Below are 26,248 nucleotides of genomic sequence, written 5' to 3' on the forward strand. Positions count from 1 at the left end.
TAACATTTTGTATGGGTAGTTTTGGGATCCAGCCCAGACTTCTTAATGTGGCACAATTTTCATTTGTTTCCATTAGGCATTCAGTATTTTGGTGAGTGGTTTACCTCTAAGGGTTGCAGGACTGTGCTTGTGAGAAAGCTCTTTCATTACCAGAATATCTCCATGTGTACTTCAGAGCAAGCATGTCTTAAATCTGAGGAGAAAAACTCAAAAAAAAAGTTCATTCTTCAGCGTCAGAAGTGTGAGGCTTGGGGGCTTGCATATGATAGTTAGGAATGAATTAAAAGTTTTCATCAGTTGTCCATTTGCTTATGTAGCTGGCACTGTATATTTGGATGAAAATATATCAAGCTGAAAACTAAGAGCTCTGTGAGAAGCTCGATCTTGCTTCACTTACTGAGCACAGCAGAAATGTGAGCACCTGCATAAACCACTGATGGGACCAGGACCGGACTGAGGAAAAGAAAAGAGACTGTAGATCCAGGTGTCATTAGCTCGTAACTTCAAATGAATGGGTAAAATAGGGACATAGTCATTGTGTATTTAAATATGTATGCTGCTATTGTTAGTATTGGAAAAGGAGTTTTATACCCAACTTCTCTGGCAGTGTTCAGGCAACAAGTGTTCTGCCATTAGAAGTTAAGTTTGGAAAGAAGTGTTAAGCAATTGTTAGTAGTTACATCTGTTATTGTAAGTGTAAGTGACTATTTATCATATGACGTTTTTGAATGACTTTGGTGACACAGTGTGTAAATGCACTGACTCTGGGTGTTCATCTGAGAGCTGTGCTCTGACCAGCGTGATCTTTATGCTGCATCTTGGGGATAGAATGTGAATGGCCTGCATTGGTAACACTCTGTGTGGTAGTAGCTTGACCAGTGTGACTTCTAGGTGATGATTACTTCAATATTTTTCAAAAAAGCAGTTTTAATTCAGTCTGACTTGACACAAGCAGAGTGCAAACATCAGTGAATATTCATTGCCCAGAAAGAGAATTGCCAGTTCAGGATGTCTACTCTCATTTTGGATTCTGGTTGTAAAGCTGCTCATCCTCTTTGCCAAATACATTTCTCACAGAGGATGAGCAGCAAAGATATTTGGCATAGATAGTGGTATAGGCACACCTACCTACGTGTGTTTTCTGTGGAAGCTATACACTTCTGTGCCTTCATGCATCAGACTTATTTTGTGCCTAGTTTTAAAAAGAAAATACATTTCAATTCAACAGCAGGAAAAGCATGCCACGTTTTGTTAGTATTCAGGACCTACACAAACAAATGGTAGTAAGCATACTTGCATGTTTTACACTTTGTTATCTACTTGTAGACATAAGAAGCCTGTACTGTTTGTACACTGTTAGGCAATGAAGTTTTTCATCTTCTTCCATTGTAATATTGTCATAGGTTACCATATTTCTGTAAACAAGATTTCTCTCTAGCTACCACCAAATCAAAAAACTGAAAAAAACATGAATGGTGATTACTGGTAACTAGTAGCTCGTCTTACACTCTCCACTGGCCAGCATTCAGGAGATCAAAAAACCTTTGTTTGAGATTGAGTTAAAATTGTTGCTTCTAGAAGCAGAAATTTTATGAAATGACTGCACCTTTTGCTATGTTCTCAGTTACATTCTCCTTTATAAAGTCACTGCTAAGCTCAGGACTTTATTTTGGCACATTCATATCATGAAAATATCCCCCTCAGATTTCAAAACTGCTGCCATTCCTAGTAGTAGTAACCACTCGCTTCTAAAGTCAAGATCAGCAGACCTTTAGAACACAATGCTATCAGAAGCCCTGAGCTGTTATCGAGAGGAGGTTGCTATAGCAGTATTTTGCTTCTTGTGAAATGCAGTCATGAAAGCAGTGGGTCAGTGTAAGGTGATGCTGCTAGCTTAGCGGTGAATCTCCCATAGCAACTTAATTAAATTCAAATACATGGAGTGATATGTTGTCCAGTGAGGATGCAGCACAAAAGGTGAAATAAGGTGGTAATTCTGTAGTTTGTGCTTTTTTTTTCTGTTTTCTGACCTTGAAATTCCATGCCCCTGAATTGACTGAATACTATTACCCGTAGAATAAGCCAATTGCTGCTACAGTATATTAGATATAGAGAAAATAGTGTTTTATTTCTGAGAATTATGGAACTGAATAATAATAATGCCAATTGCATTTCAATACTGTAAAAAAGTATCTCGCCACTGAAGCTTTTAAAGTAGGTTTCTGCATTTACACTTGCATTTACACTTACAGAGAAAATAGTCTGTTCCTAGTAGCTGAAAGGTGATGCCTGGGATGTCTTTGCTTGACAGCACTAGGGATTTTATGCTCTGTGATTGCGCTGTGTTAGAATGCAAGGGGAGATATATGTGTGACTGCTGCAAAAGATTAATTAAAAAAGCGGATTAATTAAAAATTAATGATTGAGATACTGATCAGCATGGAGCCAGTCCTAACTCTTGCCACTGTACAGGGGCACTGCTGAGGTCAGAGACAACAGCATAATTGGATCCCAGAACTTCATCTCACAGAGACCTGCAAGTTAGGCAGGGTTGTTTTTGCTGAGGATTATGTGATTTAGGTGACTGTTTTTCCAAAGATGTATTGATTTGTTCAATGCCAGTAAAGGTCTCCAAACCCCACATACCTCAAGGCACTCTGTGCTGACTGTTAAGGCATACTTGGTTTAACTGTTTGCTGGAGCTGGAGAAATTGAGAGGGATTTGAGTATCTGAGAACAGATGTGAGCCTTAAGTTGAAAGATTCAATATAAGGTGAAGCATTTATCATGATAACTCTGTGTATATAATTTCATTATTTAAAATAGATTTACTAGATAATGTGTTCCTGAAAGCCTGAGTGATGCCTTTGTTCATTTGCATTCCTGTAACCGGGTAGCCCGATTACTCCTCTTTGCTGTTTCACAGTAGTCCTTCAGGGTGCATTTGAGCAAAACTTGGAAAGCACGGGGGATTTTTTTGGCATATACTGTGTCCTTCCCCACAACCCTTGGAAGAAACCATAAAAAAAGGGGGGGCGGGGGCGGGGAAGAAAAAAAGTGACAGAAGCGACTTTTTTTTTTTTTACTTTTTGGGGTTAAAAATGCAAGGTCTAATTTCAGAAAAACTGCTTGAAACCCCTGCAGAAGAAAAGCAGAGCTCATCTGCTTAGCAGCATTGGTGTGAGGCACAGCACTGGAACTGTTGGTTTTCTGAGCGTGTGGGGGTTAATCAGCAACTGGCTGACAAATTGCAGTGCTTCATCCTTGAGACAGCATGGTTTATTACATCTGAGCAGTTACCCTCAAGGTCTCTCTCAGAGACTAACTGTGACTTAACTGGACTTAAGTGGGAAAAATGCTTGATGTAAAAAATACGGCAGGTCTCATTGTTGGCTTCTTGGAGGTATCTAAAGAGTTTTGGGAGAGACCAATATATGTGAGAAGTCCCATTACAGTTAGTCAGTTGTATTTGATCTCTAGTGTTATATTCTGCTTTTTGTTTATAGGTATCTTTTTACAGAACCAGAAGATCTTTGTCTTGGTATTTTTTAATCACTTGCTAAAGCAGCAGCTTGATTATTACCTGGGTATGACGCTAAAATAGTAATTCAGAAATTGAGAGAAACAAAATCTGATCAAATCTGGAAAATTTGGTGAAGATTTCTCAATACCAAGTGACTGCTGCTTTTTCTTTTTTTTTTAAATAACGTTTGAATTTAGTGAAATATTGCTGAGTGACATTTTTGTTAGGTCATTTTTATAAATGTGGTGACCACTGTAGGGTTTTTGGTTGTTGTTTTTGTTTGTTTGTTTGTTTGTTTGTTTTGTTTTGTTGTTTTTAATTTTAATTACCACCTTTGTGGAAGATTGATCCATTTGTTTGAGATTCACATGTTTCTCTGCAGTATGCACTCATTTTGGTGTCTATATTGAAAGTGTGTATTGGAGCAGAGTGTTGTAGCTCAACAGTCTTGCTGGGGGAAAAGATTCTGGTTCCGTATTGATTGCCTCTTGTTTTGATCTAGCAGAAAGGCTGTAGCTGACTTTGTAAAGCATGAACTGAACTGTGACAGGTGTGAGCAGCTCAGGCACTGGAAACAGGCATCTTAGAAACACGTTGCTGTTTCCTCCAAAGGACAATATATTGGCTAGTCAGAGTACAATTAAACTTGTAAGAGAACAGGCTGAAAATTGAAGTTTGCGGTGCATTTCTTAGAGTGTGGAAGTAACATACCATGTCAGTTGTATTTCTGAAAATGGCTAAAATGAAGTGGCTGCTGCTTGACAGTGTTTGAACTAAATTCTGAAAGCCTATAAGACAGCTTACAACTAAGCACAAATACAACTATTTGTCTTCAAAGACAGAGCTCAAGTTTTCTGTTCCTAGCCTCTCCAAGACTATGTGGTTCCTTTGAAAGAAGATGAAGATCATGTCTTGTTGGGTATCGGTAAGAAAGAATTAATAATTTTGACTTCCAAAAGGCATACTGTGATGCCAATTACACACAAGGCAATTTCTTTAAAAGAGGTGAAGGTAATTGACATTGCAGCCTAACTTGGCAAAAGATCAATCAATTATATCTATGTCAGTGGGGGAACATCTTTCAAACTGTCTCTAGCGTACATTGGTGGTGTATCTGACAATATCATGACACCAGGATTTTTCAGTAGTATATTAGCTGTTGTAGCAACAACAGTCTTGAAAATACTGTCTGATAAAGCCATGTATGTGACTGAAGGTGAAACGAAGCATGTGGAAATGTTTTGATGCAACAGTGAGTTGTGGGGCTGGTAGGAGAATATAGTTAGTTGCACTAGACAGTACATTTAGAGACTGAAACTCGACTGGAAAGGTGTTTTCAAGTTTTGCGGAAAGCTCCAAGAGCAATATGCAAACATCAGCTCATGGAAAGCACAGAGAGATGGAAAAAGATGATGAGTAACTAAGCTCTGCTAGTGGGAGCTGCTGTGCCAGGTAGAGACTGACATCACTGGCCTGTGGTTCAGTGTTGAGCTCAGAAAGAGCAGCCCAAATGGTGGCATTCGGACAGCCTGTACACAGACTTTGGTGCTGCAAAATGAAGATTTGCTCTGTGTGTGCAGAAAGGGTGGGATATGTGTGCGTGAATGGGGGTGGCATATGTTAGAGGTAAATGAACTGACATAGACACAGTTGTAAGATAAGAAGCTGGCAGATCGTTATCTCAGTAAAATCAGCATCTAGTTATCAGTTTTTTTAGTTATTATGCCAAATACTTGTACTTCAGCCATTTAATCATTTGTCTCACTGTTTGTCTCACTGTTCCAGCCAGGGAATATGAGAGCTACATGAGGGAATTTGGGCTAGTAGCAAAAATACCAATATTCACAGTTAGCCTAACTTTAGTGCTTTTGAGAATAGGACACTATTCTCAAAGTGTCACAAGGAGAGAAGTCCTTGTCTTGCTCCAAAATGTGATGTATGTGAGATGTTAGTGCCCATATGTTCAAATCTCTTTTGTCAAGCAAGACCAAAGTGCTGGACTGTATCTCAGTGTAGGAGGGAGCCGCTTGGGGGTGATTATGGTTTGTTAGTCTGAAAGCCACATTTGCTTCAGTCTCTGCTCCATTTATACCATCTGGACAGAACATATGGTAGCTTAGAAGCTGACAGAGTGGAAGTTCTCCACCCTGAAATTATAGCTGATACTTCTTTTTTCTTACCCCTGAAATGCCTTTTCCTTCTAAGGCGTTATTTGCATAGCATTGCTTGTGACAGCTGGAACAGGAGCCAGATCCTCTGGCTTCAGACCAGCTTGTTCTCTGATGCTTGTTCTCTGACGGTGGGCAGCTGCATCAGATCTCAAGTGCTCTTCAAGGAACAAGTGAATGACTTTGGCCACAGTTCATAATGTTAGGAGTGGTAGAGTGTATATTCTTAGGGGAGCTTTTTGGTAAAAAAAGAATGGTGAATTTGCCTATGACATGGACAAGATTTAGGTGCTTAAAACTTGATTTAAATATATTTTCTTAGGTGTCTTATTTATATATAAATAAAATTATAAATATATACATAAATGCGTAAATACACATGTATCTGGTCATGCACCTGTGTATATGAAATGTGTCCTGGGCACAGGATCATCTTGTATTAAACTAAGGAGAATTCCTTGTTGTAACTCCTGTATGAAAAAGAACCAACTCTCTGTCTCTACCCTAAATTCTAATTACTTTATACTACAATTAAGAAGTTGTTTGTGGAAAAGCTGCAGTGAAATTTGGTTCTACTTGTTTTAGAAGGCACTGTAACTGAAAATTTGGCTGTCCTGTGTGGGGGTTGAAGCATGGACTTGCTGCTGGCTGCACCCTGGGCTCTCCTTGCCCACTGGGTGCATACTCAAATTGGTCAAAACACTCACCACATAGACATCCAATGGGATTTTGGTATTGACTTCAGGAGGGCCTGGAGGGCTTCCAGTCAGTACTGTGTATGAGATCTGAAGGGGCTGAAGTGCAGGCTGGGAGGTGACTGAGCTATTGGGTGTGCAATAAAAAGTGGAAGTGGGGAGGATGAAGAAAGATGGAAATATGGGAAGGATGACAGCCAGAAATTTGTGAGTTGTCCAGAGCTGGTTTTACTGGGGTTTTTTGACTGTAAAAACGAGCATATATTCTAATCTGGCTCGTTTAACCTTATTGCTAAATATCATGGTTTCCTTACCCTGGATTGTTTTAAACTATTTCTAAAAAATTGTTCGTTTGGCAGCATTGTTAAATGGCAATGTTTTTGGCAGAAAAGCACACAGTGGGGGATAAGGAAAGAAAAGGAAATAGTTGTCAATGGGGGAGAGGAAGAGAGAAAACAGCTAAGGGAGGTTGAATGAAAAAGAATGAATAGAAACAAGCAAACTCTGGAATCTCACTAGTAGTTGGATGTGTGAATTAAAGAGGACTTCTAAGAGTGACAATGTGAATGCTCTTTGAATGGGTGCAAAGTCCCTCACTTCTGTTTCTCACTTCTTTTTCCATATGGTTCTTGCTTTTAGATTCTGTACCAAGAATCAGTGTTGTCATGGAATGGGTTTTGTTGACAGGGACCTTTGAAGAAGCAGTGGCTCCTGGAAGGACTCTCCTGTTCCTGCTATCTTCCTCAGTATGCCCTTTCAAGCATCTTGACTGTTATGGCTCTTTCCCCACACTCAACAAAGTTTGGGGAGCATCTTTGCAGAGGGTGCTTGCAACATTTAGTAGGATGCTAAAAGGGCACAACTCTCCTTGCTCCTTGTCTTCATCTTTGTGTTGGGACCTGGCTGCCTTAGGCATCAGATTTAGTAGTGAATCTTGTAGTTCAGTTTTGAGAATTGTAGTTCAATTTTTTTGTGCAGGAGGTTTCTTATCCTCCAGGATCTTTGGAGAGCCCCTGGGATCCCAGCTCTGTCGGTGTGATGGGCCAATAAAAAGCCAAGAAGATGATGGGTTTTGGTTTTGCAGTATTCAAGAATGGAAGCAATAGGAGTGGGGCACAACAGGCTCCTAGACCATGCTAAACAGGAGGCTGTATGGAGACATCTCAGTGCTGATCACACTTGCCAGTGTTCTCTTCTCTCTCTCGGTCTCCTTTGAAAATAGTTTTATGTTTAGATCTGTTTTATGTTTACAAGAGAGAAAAAAAACAAACCAAAACCAAAAAAATCCCAACACTTTTTTTTTTTCATTGAAGGGAAACATTGAGAGAAATACTGAGAGAAACCCAATATCTAGTTGGAGAGAATGAATAAAAGAAATAAATGGAAAGCACACAAAAAAAGGATTTCTTTTCCTTTCAATGTTATGCCATATGTATTATTGCCAGACATTGTCATCCTCAGACTCAGCAACCCTGTACGTTTTGAAAGAGAGTCTAGGAGGTGACAAATGAATGCTGTTACTGTTGGGCATGTGACAGTGTAAGCTGGGTATGTGTTTTTAAACATTTATAATTCCTTCATGTTTTGCCTGGCTGGTTTGGAAAATGGATGCCCACAACGCCATTATAAAGCTGCAAAAGTTTTTCTTTTCTGATAAGAGAAATCTAACACCCAGTTTTTCCTCCAAGTACATACAACTTTTTTTTCCCCCTTAAACTTCAAGAAGGCAGGATGATGATAATTTTCCAAAATATTTTCCCTGATCTCCTAGTTACAGTGCCAATGACCTAGTGGTGTCTATTAATCTATTCTGTTTGCTCTGCCGGTGGTGAAAGACTTCTGCAAGCCATGTTTGTGAGAGATAAAATTACCCATGCCAAATTTTTGGCAGTTCACTCAGTGTGACCAGGCAGCTACAAAACATTTTTAGTAGAGTCAGCCCTTTGATTTTCATGGTTCCACAGAAATCCCAGTTTAACCACAGATCAGTTTAAGGAACAGAACATAATGATCATAATGATCTTCTTCTCTGTAAACCAGTGGGGCTGTACTGTAATCTGCAGAAAAATCTGGTTTCGATGTTGCTGGTTTGTTCTCTTTTTTGATTATATTCCTCAGCATCGTTGGTAAGACTTCAAAGTGGTGGGGTTTTTTTTGTTGTTTGTTTGTTTGTTTGTTTTGTGTTTTGTTTGTTTGTTTGGTTTGTTTTTTTTGTGACAGAAAAAAACGTAGTCCTGCTGCCTCAAATCCTACCTTTGTGCAGTTTTTCTTAGGTCTGTAAAATTATTATTTGTTTGTACTTACTGCTGTCATATCTTTTGCTCCTTTTGTTGGTGTTTGTTTGCTTTTGAGGGTTTTTTTTGGACAGAGTGTTTGCACGTGGATGTATTTTGAGTCAAGTGTGCCTATATTGACATTAGAACTATAGGAAATAATTTAATGGTTATTGATAGATAAGAGTGAACATTACCTGTTAAAGTGTTGCCTATCTGAGACAGTTGCAAGAATCCTGTGATTCAGGCTATGCAGATCTTTTCTTTGTGGTCATTTTTGTATTTTTCTGGCAGCTTTCAATCCTATGTATGCTTTGGGAGAGGCTGGGTGATCCAGCATAGCATCTCTAGTCCAGGAACTGCATACTTTTGCTTCAGCTTCTCTCCTTGACAGATTTACAGCAGGACTTTGGGTATGTCATTTGTCTTTCCTCTATAACTCAGTTTTTTGCTTGAAAGAAGTAAGACCCTAGAGAGCAAGGTAATAAAGAGGCACTGCAGTACTTGGGTGATTGGAGATGTGCAAATACTCTGGCAGGTTGTGCCAAAGAAGCTCAGTTTGTGGTAAGGGATGCTTTTTAAAAACTCATTTTTAGTCAAAGGGTAGATGATATGAAAGTTGCAGAGAAAAATAATAACTGAAGAAAGCTGCAGGGTTACTGCTGCAGCTAATGACTGTGGCAATTGTACTCTGCCCTTTTGGGCTGCAGCTTTGACATCTTTATGCTACTGCTTCTACTTTTGCAAAACCTTTGCATAGTTCCTCTCACTAGAGAGACTTAACTTGGGGATGATTTGTCAGAGTACTGCCAGCAAAAACCTTTAAACAATATTTAAATGTAACAGTAGTTTATTTCAATAGATAAAAATATTCCTTTTCTTTTTTTCTTTTGGAGTGTCTATAAACAACTAAATAGTTATTTGAAGACTGCCAAATAGTTAAGAGCTACAGAAGATGTGGGAAGTAAAGTCTTCCTGGGACATGAGCCTGAACTGAGCTTAATTAAAAAGCTGTGGAGAAATCTGGAAGAAGCAGCAGTAGGCACAAGCTTGTTCTTGTTTGTTGGAGTTTCCTCCACTCTTGATTTTCTGAGACATTATAATTCAAGTTAATCTCAAAAGAAAGACAGCAAGAAAAATGAACAAGCTACAAACATATGCTGACTGCCTTCCCAGAACTTGTTCTCTTCCTCTGCCTGAAATCCCAAACAAATTTGCTCAACAAAATAATCCTTCAAAAAGAGGCTCCCTTGTCATCCCCCCCATGTTTACATAAGCTTTTTTGCCTGTCTTGTGCCCAGTTTCATTTCATGTTAACATAAATAAACAGTCTGGAATATATCTAATGTCAAGTTATTATTTAAATGTGAAATATAATCCAGAAATACACTGTGGTAAAAAACCCCAAGTTGTAGTCTTGAAAGTACACACAAGAAAACATTTCTTAGCTTTCTTCCTCCTTGAGAGGCAGCCTCCCCTGAAGTCTTCACTGAAACATAGAAAATTGAATATTTAATTAGATGGCTCTTTGGTGAACTTTTTGGCATCAGAGGCTGCCAGTGTGAGTGCCGATTCAACAACTAAGTCATTGGCACAGCTTCAGTAGGAGCGAGGTCCAAGTAAAACTTGGGTTTGCTTTTACGTAAGGAGATGTGCATGCTCCCAATTGCTGCTTGCCCAGGCCTCCATGGAGCCGAAACCAGGAAGACTAGCCCCTTAGTTCTCAAGCTTTTGCAAATAAACTCAAGGGAGCTTTTCATCAGAGTATTGGACAAAAAGCAACAAGCTTTCCATCCACATTTGTACGGTATATCCCAGCTAGTCTTTTGATGTGAATAGATACTGGTCAAGGAGAGCATTTAGGCAAATTATTTCTTTATGTACTTTGTTGGAAGTGCTTAGTGGTTGTTTCAAGGGTCAGGGCATAATGACCACTGTCACGTGAAAGTAGTATTAATGAGCTTGTTATCCTAAAGTGAGCTTGCTTGTTACCCTAGAGTGAGCATGGTGTTGTATAAAAAGGAAAAAAAAAAGTTGATATCTACCATCAGTCACGAACCAGACATCAAAAAGCTCTGAGTTGGAGGAACGCTGTGAAATCCTGACAGCAGGACAGCGAACTGGACAACATGAAGAGTTTGAGACAAAGCCCGAGATAATGCAGTGTGCATGCCCACAGGATCTTTGGAGTTACATTTATTCAGGATTAGGCAGAGGTCATGCTTTTGCCTCACTTTTGTAAAGATTTTGACCCTTTCTTTATCCCAGTCTGGTGGGTGTTTTCCAAGGATCTTGTAGCACTAGTTTTTGCAAAGCTGTTTCTCTTAATTTTTTAAAGATACGTTGCTTTTTAGTTTATCAAAGAAACAAAATTTGAGTACCACCACTTACTAACAGTTGCTTTTCAAAAGAGGTACCTATAGCTGCTAGCTCTTAGTAGGATAATGTATAATTCACTGAATATCACAAACCTCTTATTTTTAGCATGAAAGCATTGTTCTCATTATAGCTGTTATAACTGTAGTTGTCACCCTGATTTTGAAGAAAGCATTAAGAGAACAATCTTAACAATTCATTTAATAATTCACATTACAATTAGAAATATACCTGCTGGGGGATAGTAAGGAGGTAATTGTAAGTTTAGATAGCATGGTCTTCTCTCAGTCTGGATGGAATGCTGTAATACTGTGATCCTATATGCTTTGTCTGGGGTTGATAAAAGGGTATATCCATGTGGAAGTAAGTGCAGTGAAGCAGAAAAACTCTTGAACTGGCAGTCTAGCTTAAAGCAATCCAGAAAGCAGTGCATACAAACTGTATCTGTTTTTCCTGCAGCCTGCCATGACTGTAGAGTGTTTCAGTAAACTTGTTCTGTGTAGAATAGCATTTTCAGAGACTGTAGGGTGGTCTGCTGCTCTGAGCAGAGTGTCTGTGAAGGCAGCAGCTGTTCTGTGTTCCTTTCCAGGCTAGTGTCCCAAGAAATTCCACAAATAAGTCAATGAAAAATTGACCCAAATTTATAGTACTGTTTCTTACATTGTATTTTTCATTAATATTTCTGTTATCTGTCTACACAACACCTATAGAAGACACTTGTTAAGGAAAAAGGCGTCCCTAGTGTGGGTGAGTTTTGTCATCAGCTGTTTGAATGGAAGAGTGAAGAATGGAGCGTAAGGGGATGTGTGAATGGGAGGTTTGTGGGCTGGGGGTCAGGGCCATTTAATCTCGTGAAAGAATGTGGCTAGGTTTGATACCTAATTCACCCAGGAGTGTGCTTTTCTGGATGTGCAAAATTTGCTGCTTTAAACTTGTAGTTAGAGGAAGACATCATGCAATGCTGAATGCAAATGATCCTTCACCCTGTTCAAACCTGGGGCTTCATCAGGGTTGAAATAGTAGAAAGCAGGCATGTACTTCATTAATGTGTATAAATATCTAAAGGGTGGGTGTCAAGAGGATTGAGTGAGGCTCTTCTGAGTGGTGCCCAGCAGTAGGACAAGAGGCAATGGGCAGAAAGTGATGCATAAGAAGTTCTGCCTTCTGAGGAGGAACTAACTTACTGCGCAGGTGACTGAGCACTGAACAGATTGCCCAGAGAGTTTGTGGAGTCTCCCTCACTGGAGATATCCAGGAACCATCAGGATGCAATCCTGTGCCCTGTTCTCTAGGATGACCCTGCTTGAGCAGGGAAGTTGGACCAGATGACCCACTGTGGTCCTATCCAACCTGACCCATTCAGTGAGTCTGCATGCAGTACAAGAAAGCCCCTGTTCCTCCTTCACATGCCCTGCTCCATGCCCTTCCCAGTGCTATTGCACTCCAGGCCATGCAGGATGGGTAGCCTGCCACAGGTTGTTACTGAGGGAGATGAGATCCATCAAATATTGCCATAATGTCGGGCAGTGATGATGGGCAATGACTGCTTGCCTGGATCTTTTGGGATCTACTGCTGAACAGTTTAAATCCCAAACTGTCATGTTACTTGTGGGAAGCCTCTGTTCACAAAACAGGAAAATAGTGGGCCACTTCCTTAAACTAAATATATGAATCAGTCATAAGAAATTTAGCAATAGGGAACATCGTAAAAATAAGTGGAGGACGTCATCTACCAAGATCTTAAGGATCTTAAGGCTTGGTTCTGTGTTTTTCAATGATCACTTTGTCAATGATTTGGGAAAGGAAGGGGGAGAGAATAGCGTTGTGGCAAAGTTTTTCTGACTATTCCTGTATAAACTTTTTGTAAGAAATACCTAGGTCTTTGGCAGAGAAGCGAGGTGGTAAAAGCAGTAAAAAAGCGAGGTGGTAAAAGCTGTATATGACAAGCCATCCTACAGGACCTATGAGGCTGTTGCTCTAGTCTGCACAGGCATCTCATCATTTTTGGGGGCAGATGGAAAGAGTATTAGAGTTGGAGGGTGCTTGGTGTGTAGGATCTGGTTGGTAGTGTTTTGCTTTTAGTTGCCTTTAGGTCACATTTGCTGAGATTTCAACATGATTGTTAACTCTAATGTGGGGTAATGCAGATAGTTTGTCCGGGTATATTGGCTGATCCTCTCTGTGGGAAGAAATGCTCTAATTAGTAAGAACAGTGGAGTGAAGAAGGTAGGAAAGCCACATGTGCCTGTGGACCGCAGAGGCTGGTGGTGAAGATCACCTAACCCTTTCTATCCCATCTTACGTTGTCAGAGCCTTCTCAGTGCCTTGGAAAAGGATTGCAGGCCCTGCTGGGCATGGGGCAGAATCAAGCTGGGGCAAATCAATTTCATCTCTAATATCAGGGGAGACCCTGCCTAGAGCAAACTGAGCAGGGTGTTTTTGGCAAAGCCATTGCTCAGGCAGCTCTCATCCTACCTGTGTCCAACAATGACCTTCCCAAGCCCCATTTCTGGGGTTGGTAGCTCCCTTTTCTGTCCCTTCTCAATCTGGGGAGGTGCACTGGGCCCAGCAGGGTTGTCTCCTTCTGATCTGCTTGAGAGATAGAGCTGCTAGCCCATGGTTTAACAGTGTGGGAAGGAGGAGCTCACTTGCTTGGTAGCATGGTGCTGTCCGCTGAGCGTACTGGGGAGGCAACAGTGCTTTTCCATAGAGACTGCAGATGCTGGTGACATAGCTCTGCTTCCTTCCGTCTTGCCACAAGCTACAGGAATGGTCAGACAATAAACAGTAGACTGTGCTATCTCTGAAAAACATTTAGATTTTATGGATGTGTTTTGGCAAGCATTGGGTGAAAGAATTTAGGGCATTACATTATTTATCAAAAGCATTAGCCTTAGTACACACAAACCCCCTATTTATTCGTTATCTTCACATCTATACCTTCGTATATGTAATTGAAAACATTTTTTCAGTGGCAAGTGAGGTTAATATTTTTCAACTAGAAAGCACTTTTTATCTTGAAAGCAGATAGATCTCTGTGGCAGCTGCTTGCAAATGCCCTGACTTTGGAAAGGAAGAGTGGAAGGTGAAAAGTGAGTTAGATGATCCTATGAAGTGCAAGAATGGGGAAGCACAATATTTTTAGCCAAAGACTGTAAGGCAAAGCCCTTCTTTGTGGCAAAGAACAGCATGATGTCTTTCACAGTTGTATAAAGGAGTTTTACAGACAAGGAAAAAAATATCTTTCATAAGGCCCAAACAGAGCAAGTAATGTGAGTGATATTCAATTAACCCTTCAGAAATGGGAGTTAAGGTTGATAATTTATCTGTACTTTCAGACTGCCATTGACAAATTCCCATGCAAGGTCCTGTTCAGGAAAGATTGCAGTGAGCAGGTGAAAAGCCTGAGAACTTAGACAAGAAATAGATGATAAACGGCAGGAGTAAATGATTAGGCTTTTATCACTGTGGAAATTTAGTATATGGATTCTCCAAATATTGTGTAATAGGGCTGCTGTTGAAAAATAGTTTAACAATCCTTATTTACTCATTTGTGTTAGAATGTTGTAAATGAATGCAGCTGGTTTAAGGGAGGGAGCACACAACAACTGAGCAGTCAGTGAAAACATCTATGCAGTGTACAGAGGTCATTCAGCAAAGTAAATGTCTCGGCATGTAAAATATTTTAATGCCATTAAATACATTGAGTGCGTTTCTGCATGGTGGGTGTTTTGTTCGACTCTAGTTATCCCTCCCTGGACTAAACAGAAGTCCAGGAAGACCAATGGGAGTGAGTTCTTTTAATTGAATGTACAAGTGAAAAAAGCCAGAATTGGTTAATTTACAGAAAAGATGTACAAATGGAGATACTACAGAAGTAAGCAAAACTTACCACTTCTCAAAAAGTAGAATAAAAGAATAGTTAATAAAATTGAAAAGTGAGAAATTTTAAAGCCCATGTAAAACAAACATCTCTCTCTTAAACTGCTATTTGTTCATGGAGAACTGCCATTTGTGCATGTCTGAAATGGAGACTTTTATTCTGCTTGGCATTAAATATATCCAATGAGCAAGAGAGCACACTTGAGTGAGGAAAATTGCTGTGTAGAGGGGAAGTCTATTCTGTTGGGGCAGTTGGGAAGACATTCCTTAAGCAAACAAGTTATCCAACAAACACGCTGTTCGTTCCTTGATGGGAGGCAGGCGAGTGCCCTGGGTGGTGTGCAGGTGGGAAGGCATACGTCGGTGTCTGTGTTCCTGTATGCTCAGGAGATTTATCAGTACAATTTAACCTGACATTCCAGGGAGTAGAGATATTTTGAAATGGATGATTAAAGCACAGATTTATATCCTCCCTGTATTTTCCATTGTCTGCTGTAAGTCCTGGGGCTGTTAATTATATATATATATCAATCAAACAAAGTCTATGTGAGTGTCTAATATTTAAAGTGAAAGTCTAAGGCTTCCAGCGTCTGAGGGGAATTATTCTTTTCAAGCCTAACAAAGCTGGCAGAACTTCAGTTAAGGGAAGGGCAGAACAATGATGTGTTTCCACTGTGTTTTATGTAATTTGTGCACTTTATGAAGGGTTTATATAATTATTTTATCCCTGAAAATATGATAGATATTTTTGTAATGGGTTTTGAATTAAATTTGCATTTGAATTGCATTATTTTCTTTCAACAAATACGTTGTTATCTCTGACTGAAATATGGATCAAGGAATCACTTGAAACATAATACAGAAGTAGTGCTGCAGACCTTAGCAGCCTGAAAAATAATTGAAGTAAGGAATGTTAACAAGCTCAAATGTCATCATCTTCCAAAAACTGACATTTAAGCTGATCCACATTCCCTCTCCTCCTTTATGTGGAATACGAAACTGCATACATTGTGGGGTAGCTAAAAGAAATGTTTGCTGGAGTTGGTTAAGAAACAGTGGACATGTTATTTTTGTATTAGCTCTTGTATAGCCACATATGAGCCTGTTTAAAAAAACATGTAATTTGTGTAGAGTAAAGATGTTGGGGGAAGGGATAATGAGTTCCTACTGAATACTAATTGCCTACAAGTTGTTCGGGGAGACTGAACTGAATGGAAGATTTGTTGTAAATTAGTCACTGGCTGTATTGTGCGTTGCAGTGAGGTTAGAGCAGCGTTGTAAAGGTGCCAGCTCTGCAAAATCCTTATGATTCACTGTCTAACTTGGTGACTGTGGGAAGGAAAATATACTGTGCAGACTAAATGTTATTGGAAAAAATGCTCCTCTAATGAAAGTGTAATATTTCTTCATGACACTTAAGCTTTAAGCTCATTTGAGCTTAAAAGATAGGAGCGACAGATTTTGAGTGGGTTATCTCTGCTTTTCCAGCTGCAACATCCCAAAGTCTGCCAACGTTATAAACACTGAGAAGAGAGGTATTGCTCTGCAGTTATATAGAGTCCAGCAGATTGATTAGTCCTCTTAGCTTGGTGTTAATCTTTGGCTTCTTTAATTCCAGCATTTTGCTGTCCTTAATTTGAGATCTTCTAAACCCCACTTTTAACGTGGAAACAAAGTTTTGCGATAGTTTGTTTGCTTTTGAGAAGTATTTTCTCATTCCTTGCTCTGCTTCTATTGTTTTCATTTGCATCAAAATGGAAAGGTGAGTTAACGATTCATTGGCACACAGTGACCTTTCAAATAACTCTGGACCACGATGCAACAGCTCAGCTCATGCTTTAACCTCCTTGCTTCTGCCTTGATGTTTGCAGCCTGATCTGTCTACATGCCTGGACGCCTGAAGAGAGCAAACATTTACAGCTTCTCCCTCCCCGTGTTTAGTGGGCAATTTGATCCTTCTTTGTCCATTCCTTTATTTCACATCGCTCTTAGGCTTGACTTGCTATTGAGAACAACAAAGTGCAACTTTGGGAATCTGCTCTCTGTTTATTTAGCACAAAAATGGACTCAGACTCTGATTCACCTTTTAATTACTCTTGGCCTTCCTTACCTAAAATGAGGATTCGAAGAAGGGCATCCAAACCAGGTAGAAAAAGTTATCTTCTTTTAAATGACTCTTACTTTATAGCTCTACCTTATTTTCATTGTCTGATTCTGTGCAGGTGGCTGTAAACAGCTTGTGTGAGCTAGATTTTCTTCCTATCAAAAGTCCACCTCATTGTTTCTTATGCTCTTTTAGATAATGGAGTTGGAATGTTTTTAACTAAAAAGGAAGTATTTTCTACAGATTATGTACTGTTCTTTATAACTGTTTGTATTTCTTTACTCTCAGTGCTTTTTTTTTCCTTTTTGTTGTTTGTTTAGCTCTCACTGAACAATTCTGACACCCTGAAGCTGTATGGCACGGCAGCAGCTGCAAAAAGCTCTGCTGGTTGCAGTTATTTTCATTTAGGGAGAATTTGGTAATTCAACTGTCCTCAACAGCTAACGAGATTTTTTTTTTTTAATTGTGTACAAAAATCTCACCAGAATGAAGAGAAAAAATTTTTGCTATCTGCAAAAGAAAAGGAAAAGAGTCAGTTACTAGTTTTGGTGACAGGGTCAGTTACTGTCTTGGTTAGACATTATCCTTGTTTATGCAGAAGTCTTTGGAGGTTAGCATTATAAATGTTGTCAGTATGCTAAAGGGGGTTTTAAGGAGGCTGAAAGGCACTGACCAGCAAGTTTATGTTAGGAAGAATTATGAATGGAAGCTTTAATGGGGAAAGACAAATTTTTACTACATTTAAAAGAAGAAAAATGAAGAGAAAGAATTGAAAAAAAATATAATTTGTACTTCATTTCATAAAACTGGGGGGTTTTGTATTTCAGAAAGGGAAGAAAACAAGTTGGAAAAGTAAGATGCATCACTGTCATTAAACTCAGTAAGCCAAGAGAATCATGTTTACACAGACTTGAGACTTTGACCTACTTTTTAGAGTGAAAAATGTGTACAGGATGCAGGTTTTAATGTGCAAGATATTTCCTCAACTTTTTACGTTTATTCATGAGGAAATCCAGTATTTTCTTAGTGCATAGGAGTTTCTGCATTATGTGTGGATGCACATGCAATTTGCAAAGAAGATGAAATGAGTTACAAGTTGCACAGTGTGTGTTCTTTCCATTTCTAACAAGGACTCATTTTGTCTGTAAATGCTGTAGCTGTGCACCCATCCTTCATTCAGTTTTGTTTAGGCAGTTTTTTTTTTTTAATACTTCACCTGTTGTAAAGAACTAGATACAGATGTGGTGTTTGCATATTACAGCATTGCACCTTGTTTTCCGTCTCTGTTAATCATATGCCAACATATGTGGCTTGTATGTACAACTGAGCATATCTGTGGAGTTGTCAAAGCAAGAAAGTGCTTGTTTTAGTGGTAAAGTTCAAGGGTTCACTTGAACCTTGGAGGATTGAAATGCTGGCTGCCCATGGGGTGGGAGAAGTGCCTCAAGAAGACAGCAGGCTCATGATCTAAGCTCATGATCTATGTTTTTTTTCTGGTAGGATCAGAACGTGCCCAGTTGATCCTGGCATGCAGGTGTGGGGCACATAGCTCGTGGTTGCATTTCTGTCATGTAGCAGCTCAGGTCTCAGTGAACAAGAGACTTGCAGTGCTGGAAACGGTGCAGCGTTCTTCCAGCCCACTCCAAAAGCCATGAAGTCGAGTACCTGTGCTGGGTGCTCCAGCTGATCTGGACAATGAAATTTCAATTGCCTCCCTTCCCCTCTGAAGCATCAGGCTGTTGGTTTCCTGGCCCATGGTTGCTCCTCATGGGAGGCAGGGGAGCTGTGCAGACTGTCCCACTCTGGAATGGAGAGTCAAAAATGTAAAGTATCACACTCCGTTTTACACCATATGCATCAGTGTTTTCAGATTTTAACTTCCTTGTGTGGTCCAAGGTCAGCTTTCATCCCTGCTGAGGCACCTTCCAAACTGGTTGGCGAATCCCCCGCCCTTCCCCTGAACTCCTGGAGGCTGTTAGGAGCCAAGTGCAGGTTCACACCTTTGGGACATACACTGCAGATTACCCACTTCCTGCTGAAGCTGCTGTGCATGACATATTTAAAGAGTAATTAGGCTCAGCAGAGAATGTGACCATGACTCTGTCTTAGTGATTAGGCTGGGGAGAGGACCTAGTTTTTTTCCTTGCTGCAAGACCCTAAATGCATTCATTTTGTTATTTTATGTGAAATTGCCACAAGGCACATTTCTTCTCCCCTGCCTTTGCTCTGCATAGTTCTGCCTATTCAGAGGCACTGACTCTCGGAGCCTTTTTTTGGGTTTTAAAAACCTTTAGGACTGCTGAGAATATCTGTCTCTGACAAGTCTGTCCCACTGCACTGGGAGTTGAGAGTTATACACCAAATCCGCTCATGCAGAGTTGGGAAGTGAAACCAAGTGTCTCATATCCACAACTTTATTTGTTGTGCTGTTGCATAAAATGAGACACAAACTTATTTATGTTTGTATACTCATTTGTATAGTAGGTCAGGTGCCTTCTTCAGGGAGGGAGTCAGGATTGTGAATCCCATGTTGGAAATGGATGCTTTCTTACAGCCCGCATTTAGGTGACCAAGATCAATGTCAATGATTGACAAGTGCCATTATTCTTAGTGGATACTTTTGGACCACATCTTGAACATGATGGCATAATTTTCTATCATCCGTATGCCTCATCCTCCTCATGCAGTATATAGGAAACACAGTGCTTTGGTTTCTGGTTTATAGATTTAAGACAATTACATTTCATTTTTATGACAGTAGCACTTCAATGTCCACCTTGCTTTACCTTCCATGTAGTGTTATTCTTATGTACTTGCTTAATTTTGTTGTCATGGGTAGTGGCACTGTCTGAATGAAGACCTAAAGCACCTGAATTAGGGGTGCAGATCCCCCATTGAAACTGGTTGTATGGTTGGCAGTCCCACATGATCCACATGCTTAACTGTCTGTGTTTCTCATTGACTTCCAGTTATATATTAACCCCTGCTCAGATTGCTGGGGGTAAATATGATAAGCTGTCTGAAAACTATTCATTGTATCTAGAGAAGGTAATTTGTAATCTCTTTCCTGGCTCTTGGCTTGGTCATGTTGATGAATTTCACTGCTGTTTTGTTGTGTTCTCCCATAGAAAGATTTAAGTTTTGATTTTTGTGAGAAAACAGTGAGTGTTATGTTCTTGCCATTTTCTGACACAGGTCATTCAAGGCTATACATTTTCTTATGCCAACATAAAGCATGCTTTAAATTATTGCTATGATGAGCATGTGTTTTTAAAAGTTAAAGTATAAAGTATAAAAAGTTAAAGTATAAGCTTTTGTGCCTGGTAAAATGTGCAGCATTTGCTGTATAACTCTACAATGTTACAGAAGGTGTAGAGAACTCGTGCCTAGTTATTTGTTGGTCAAGTCTTTTATTTTATCCAAGTTTGGAGATTATTCTTCCCAGCACTGCATCTGAATAACGCATACAACTTTCTTGACTGGTTATCAGGCAGATGGCAGAGAGCCACAAGCTCTGCTAAAGGAGGCATGTCTTTGTTTTATTCTTTTTCTGTGATCACAGCATAGAGCTAGAAAGCCTTCAGCTCTGGCAGGAGGATCAGCTTGGTGAGCTGTGCTTACTAGGTTGTTTCAGTAGCAAAGCCATTTCTGCTGTGTTGTGTTCAGGTAACTTTTACCTTGGTAAGCGTCTTGAAATGCATTTCCAATACCTTACAGAGCCAAAAATCTTATGGAACACCATTGCCAATTTGCTCCAGCAATCTTGTCTATCTTTTCACAAACTGTGTTGAATTTTTGCATCTGCAAGGAGAATAAGCAGTTTGAATGCCTAGGGGAAATTTTTGAGACATTTTGTTGGCAGATGCATTTTGTTAATATTCCTCATCTTTCAGACAAGGACAATCTTGCTGTATATTGTTACTGGTATCCAGCACTGCAAGCTATGATTCTGCCAATGTTAACCTGGTGGGGAAGGTCTGCTGATGGTTGCTGTAAAATCAAGACAGCGTGTATTCAGCAGGGTGGGCTGGAGAAAATTAGTGAGGCTGTAGGAATGCAGTGTGTGATACGGACATTTGTGCGAGTTTTGTCACTTTTTAACCTATGTGGGCCTGTCTGGTGAAAATAAGTTAGTAGCACAGTCAAGTGTGCAATTAATATTGCTCTCCCCTGCATTCAGCAAAGTCTTTAAATACTTATTGTGTTACAAAGTTAGTTTGATGTAGTCATCCCTTCACATATGTTTGAAATGGAGGGGGGAGAGTGGGAGTAAGGAGGTACTGTGGGGTGATATTGCCATTGGATTCACTGATCTTGAATGTCTTTTCCAACCTACACTATTCTATGACTCTGTGAAGCCCAAGATAACTTGCTAGCTTTTGTCTGTTCATTTTAAACCCCAATGAATAAACCCCATTTAGAAATCTCACTTTTAACAATAGACTAACAGGAGTATTGCCAGGAAAACATATGGCATTTAACAGTGATAAGTGGTAAAGATCTACAGACCGAAAATACTGCAGATAACATATTCTGATATGGTTTGTTGTATTTGCAGTAAATTTCTCCAGAATTTGTTACTTAGGCTGTTACTCTCTTACAGAATTTTAAAATCATATAAAATGCATTATTAGAAGTTGCTATATAAATCAAAATCTAAAGTAATAGGGGGATTTGTGTTGTTTCTGGTTTGGTATGTGTAATTAATTGAGCAGTTAACTAAGTGACTGTGGAGACCCAACGTGGCATCCCACCCTCAAGGGGAAGTGAGCATCCAAGATGCTCATAGATGCTCATGGTCAAAATGAATGGAAAACCTCAGAGACTCCACAAAAGCTTACGAAGTTTTATTAGTAAATTACAGTCTTGTCATGAAATTGTTGTAAGCTAGTTCCTGACCTCCTCCTATAAGTGCATAGCAGTGAGTTTTGGGTAAAGGAGTAGGGTGTAGGGGGAAGAAAGAGAGGGAGATGAATGAAAGAGGGGGACAGAGAAAGAAAGGAAGGGAGAAAGAGAAATCAACAGTCCTGACTTCAGAATGGATCCAACTGATGGGATGTCGAGGTTGTAGGGGTTCTTTTTTATAGATAGGTTTTTCCGCACCCTGGAGCTAAGTTTCTTACTTTCTATGCAAATTAGTTATCATGCACAGTCCATTCTTCTAGACCTTTCTGGAAATGGGTAGGAGGGCTTTGGGGTTCTTGGGTGGTCTTGATCCTCCCCTATAGTCCATATCTGTTTCTTAACCTCATTTCTGCATCTGCTCTGCACTGTATTGTGTTTGACTCCAGGATCCAGAACATTTGTTCCAGAAAAGTGCTACCCTACTTCCTATGGCCCCTCTCTCCAGCCACATTCTGTTCTGTCTCACAGTGGTTATTACCAACAATCCTTGGTTGTCTCCACAACCATCCAGCTACCAGTGTTTGAGACATACACATCAACCCCTTTATCTTCTAGGCTTCTACACCCCAGCAATGGCAACTCTTGTTGAAGTCAAGAAACTGCCTCCTTAGACTCAGGTTTACACCATGATGAGGGAATCCCTGATGTTTGGGCTGTTTTTTAGGGGTGTGCATTGAAACTTTGCAACCTAGCACTGGAGCTGTACACCACCCTTGCCAGATGTACCCAGTGGGTTTATACACAAGTGGAAGTGCAGGCTGGGGTAGGTAGTAAGCATAGAAGAAGAAATGGAGAGCCTCACATTTTTTTCTGGATGGTTGTTCATTTAAGACCAACCCTTGGAAAGCTTTACAGCTTACTGTTCTTGGGCTTTATGTGATAGCATCTTAAAATTAAATAAAAGTTGTGGTGTGTAGCACTGAAGATTTGACCATAGTCTGGGACTTTTTTTTTTTTTCAAAGCAACGAATGCTCCAGACTGTAACAAGTGTAGTTTCTAATCCAATTCTGTTTCTTCATTATGAATTTTCTTGCAGTATGGTGGCTATAAACATCTTAGATGGTCTTTGAGCAACTTGATCTAGTAAATAGCAGGGGGATTGGACTAAATGATCTTTAAGTTCTCTTTCAACCCAAACCACGCTATATGGCCCTGTGATCTTCCAAAAGCAGTTATATTGCTTTAGGAATATGGTGTGGGGAAAGTCTTTAGTGGTATCTTTTCCTTTACACCTTTGCAGAAAATAAATTTCTGATACAGACTAAACTTGAATTAAGTTTATTGAGCGTTTTGATTTTAGATATTTTTCTGGGTATGAGACTTTTCTCTATCGCATCATTCTTATGCTAGTCTGTCTCAGTTCACTTCCAGTTGCTATGCTTGACTTACAGCACCTTAAAATAGGTAAAAATTAGATTACAGTTGTGATTTTTTTTGACCTGTTTTCACGCAGTCTAGAATAAGACTGGTTTTGACTTTGTAAAATTTTACTCTTTTTGCAATCAGAAGATAATCCAGCTCAAATGCTGGATTGGTGCATTCTCTTCATACTTACAAACAGCTTTAAGAGAAGTGGGCCTGCAGAGCAGAGGATTTCTGCTGCTCAAAGGCATAAAATATTCAGCCCATGCAGCTTTTTATAATATTTGTACTCATGAGCACACTATTGAAAACTAAACTCTGGACTTCTGTTAATGATTCTGGTGAAACCGATCAGTAGCAAAAGCAGAGCAGATGCAGCATCCATCCCAAGCATCCTGTTCATGGTTCAAATCTTGATAGCAGTCATTCTGTGGCAGCAATATCAGTAGTATTTTATTTATATCCCTTTTGCAATTTTATTGGTGTTTCTTGTTTTAACAACACTGATCTGATTTACTGGTTTAAGATTAGTATTTATGTGGCTGCTAATAAGTAGAATGCTTTAGGGGAATCATTATGTGACTGAAATTGAACAGTATTTCAGTCATATAATGTATCAGATGTTAGATATTTAATGTACAGGCCATAATTATGCATAGTTCATCCCAGCCCATAAATCTTGCCCTGTCTTCTGCAATCACAAATCTCTGCAAAGTTCTAGGTTGGGTGGAAAATAGAAGCTTTTGCTAACCAAGGTACAAGAACACGTGGGTTTATGTTATATGAATGATTCTGTGGTAACTTTTAGAGTCTTGTCAGCTACAGGCTTCTTGGAACATGTAGCAACTGTTAGGCAATTGTGAAATGAGCAGGTTTTTGAGTGGTCATACAAATATTACTCAAATTGTAATGCTAAGATTTGGTGCTTAATGTTTGACTTTGCCATTTTTATGACAGTATATGTACATGAGAAGGAAATGGTTTGAGATGTAATGCCATATTTTCCACAATTTTTTTTCCAGAGCACAAACACTCTACCCTTGATGTTCTTAGGAAATTGAAGTCTCCCCCTACTTTCTTTGCTGCAACCAGACTTTCTGCCATGCTGAGTGGAAGTGATGAAGTATATGCAAACTGCATGGTAGTAGACCAAGTAAGCTTATATTTGAACTTTTGGCAAATTTTTATTCATCTTCTGTTTATTTGCATAATAGTAGGGTATTCTGGATGTGCCAGCAGTGGTGTGTTGTCAGTTAGTGAAGTTCTAAAATAAAACCAGTAATACCTTACCCTTCTCAGCTATATTTTGTAACCTGTTTATAAGATCCCTTTTAAGAGTTTCAGTTGAAGACAGGAATTATTCTTCATAGCCTATAGGGAGAACCCTAATGCAGCTCTTCCTGTCTCTTCTGTGTGTTGGTGAGCTAAACAGCGTGTGCTTCTTTTTAAGAAACATCAACAATATTACTTACTCGTGTGCACTTCGATTTCTGAATTCTGTGTACATTCATAGTAGAGATGAATTTGGTGTTGCTGGATAATTTCAGAAGTTAATTATAAGCTCAGAGCAAACCTTATATGCTCAGTAAAAATAAGATATTGCTGAAAAGATGAAGTTGATGTCCTGCAACTGTCATGGAAAAGTCAGGAGATTCTGATTTAGTATTCCTGTTTCTGGTTTGTCACCAACACTGGAGATGACCCAAAGTGTCCAGAGCAAATTGTATTTGACATCACTGTGCTGCATCTGAAATCATCTTCCATGGTCACACTCAGATATCATAATTTGGGCAGGGAGAACTAGTGCAACTCCTGGTTGTGTCTAGCTAAACGGATGCAAGATTCTGGTGGTACATAGCTATTTTTCAGTGATGGTTTAAGTGATTTATTTATTTGTAGCTTGCTGTGGGCTCTCCCTGGGCTGAAAGTTGGAATATAAGAGTAAGAAATTATCAGATCATAATGTTAGAAGTCTGAGATTTTGCATGTGTGATTTTTTTCTTTCTTTTTACTGTTTCCCCTCCCACTCCCATTCCCTGAAACACTTCACCCACTGCATTTACTGTAGATCCAGTTCTTTGTGACAGCTGAGATGGAAGTTTAAGTCAGAGGCCAAGTGTGTTCAAAATGCACAGAAAGTTATAGAGAAATGCATGTAATAATGACCGAGGAGTGAGCAGCTGTCAGGAGGACTCTAATGTACATTTGATTTTGAATAAGGAGGTTGGAAAGACAGAGCTACAGGACTGCATCTCCGTTACAGATGCAGATGTTACCAGGTGTATTGCTTAGGGGTCCTTCAGCTTGGATTGCTAACCTTTGCTTAGTATGTGGCCACATTAAACTTTGTTAGGTTGCTGGCTGGGGCCAAGTTCTCCCTTAAGCACTACTCTGCAGGAGCCAGAGTGGCTGCTGGAGAAGGTCCCTCTGGTGCTGAAGGGGAACACTGCCCAGGCAGGAGTAACTTTGCATGGAGGAACAGCTGCATAAGATCTGGGAAAAGCATTTTACCATTGTGCATCTCATCTGCACAGCACAACAGAAGTATTTCCAGATCTGCATGTGCCATATCTTTGAATGAAAATGTGGGCTGCTGTAAAAATGCCGGCAGGTCTTTTTGTCTTTTATTAAGAGAAACATAATTAAGATGGGGATAAAAGCACATCTCAAGAGAGATGGGAGAGGATGAAGTCAGCAATCTGAAAGACCAGGGCTTTGCAAACGCTTGCAATCCTTCCTTTATTCTTACTTTTATACAGGTGCTTTTCAGAGACTGAATGTTTTCATTGGCAGTGTGACTTTTCAGTATTATTCAGTATGGGTTTAGATGACAGTAGCCTCTTTCTAAAAGACTAACAATGAACTGTGTTTTAGTATCTTCTACACAGTCAACAGGAGAATTCAAAGAATTCTTACCAGAGTCTAAATTCTAATCCCTGTACCTGAGAAAACAGAATTC

At 39.7% G+C, this 26,248-nt stretch overlaps 1 protein-coding gene across 8 annotated transcripts in view; it reads left to right on the plus strand.

Annotated features, from left to right (window-relative positions):
• ARHGEF28 (Rho guanine nucleotide exchange factor 28) overlaps nucleotides 1-26,248 on the plus strand; it is a 124,178-nt gene that overhangs the window by 42,759 nt on the left and 55,171 nt on the right. For 5 of the 8 annotated variants that reach the window (XM_027671522.1, XM_027671527.1, XM_027671524.1 and 2 more), the window contains exons 1-2: nucleotides 16,779-17,063; nucleotides 24,312-24,442. In XM_027671522.1, coding sequence (XP_027527323.1) covers nucleotides 16,979-17,063; nucleotides 24,312-24,442 — 216 coding nt within the window. In that variant the 5' untranslated portion in view covers nucleotides 16,779-16,978. Of the gene's footprint in view, nucleotides 1-16,778; nucleotides 17,064-24,311; nucleotides 24,443-26,248 lie in introns of those variants that run through there. The other 3 variants (XM_027671526.1, XM_027671529.1, XM_027671525.1) reach the window with 1 other exon arrangement.

This window comes from Neopelma chrysocephalum, unplaced genomic scaffold (assembly GCF_003984885.1).
Source record: "Neopelma chrysocephalum unplaced genomic scaffold, ASM398488v2 Primary Assembly neopelma1_97102, whole genome shotgun sequence".
Lineage (NCBI taxonomy): Eukaryota > Metazoa > Chordata > Aves > Passeriformes > Pipridae > Neopelma > Neopelma chrysocephalum.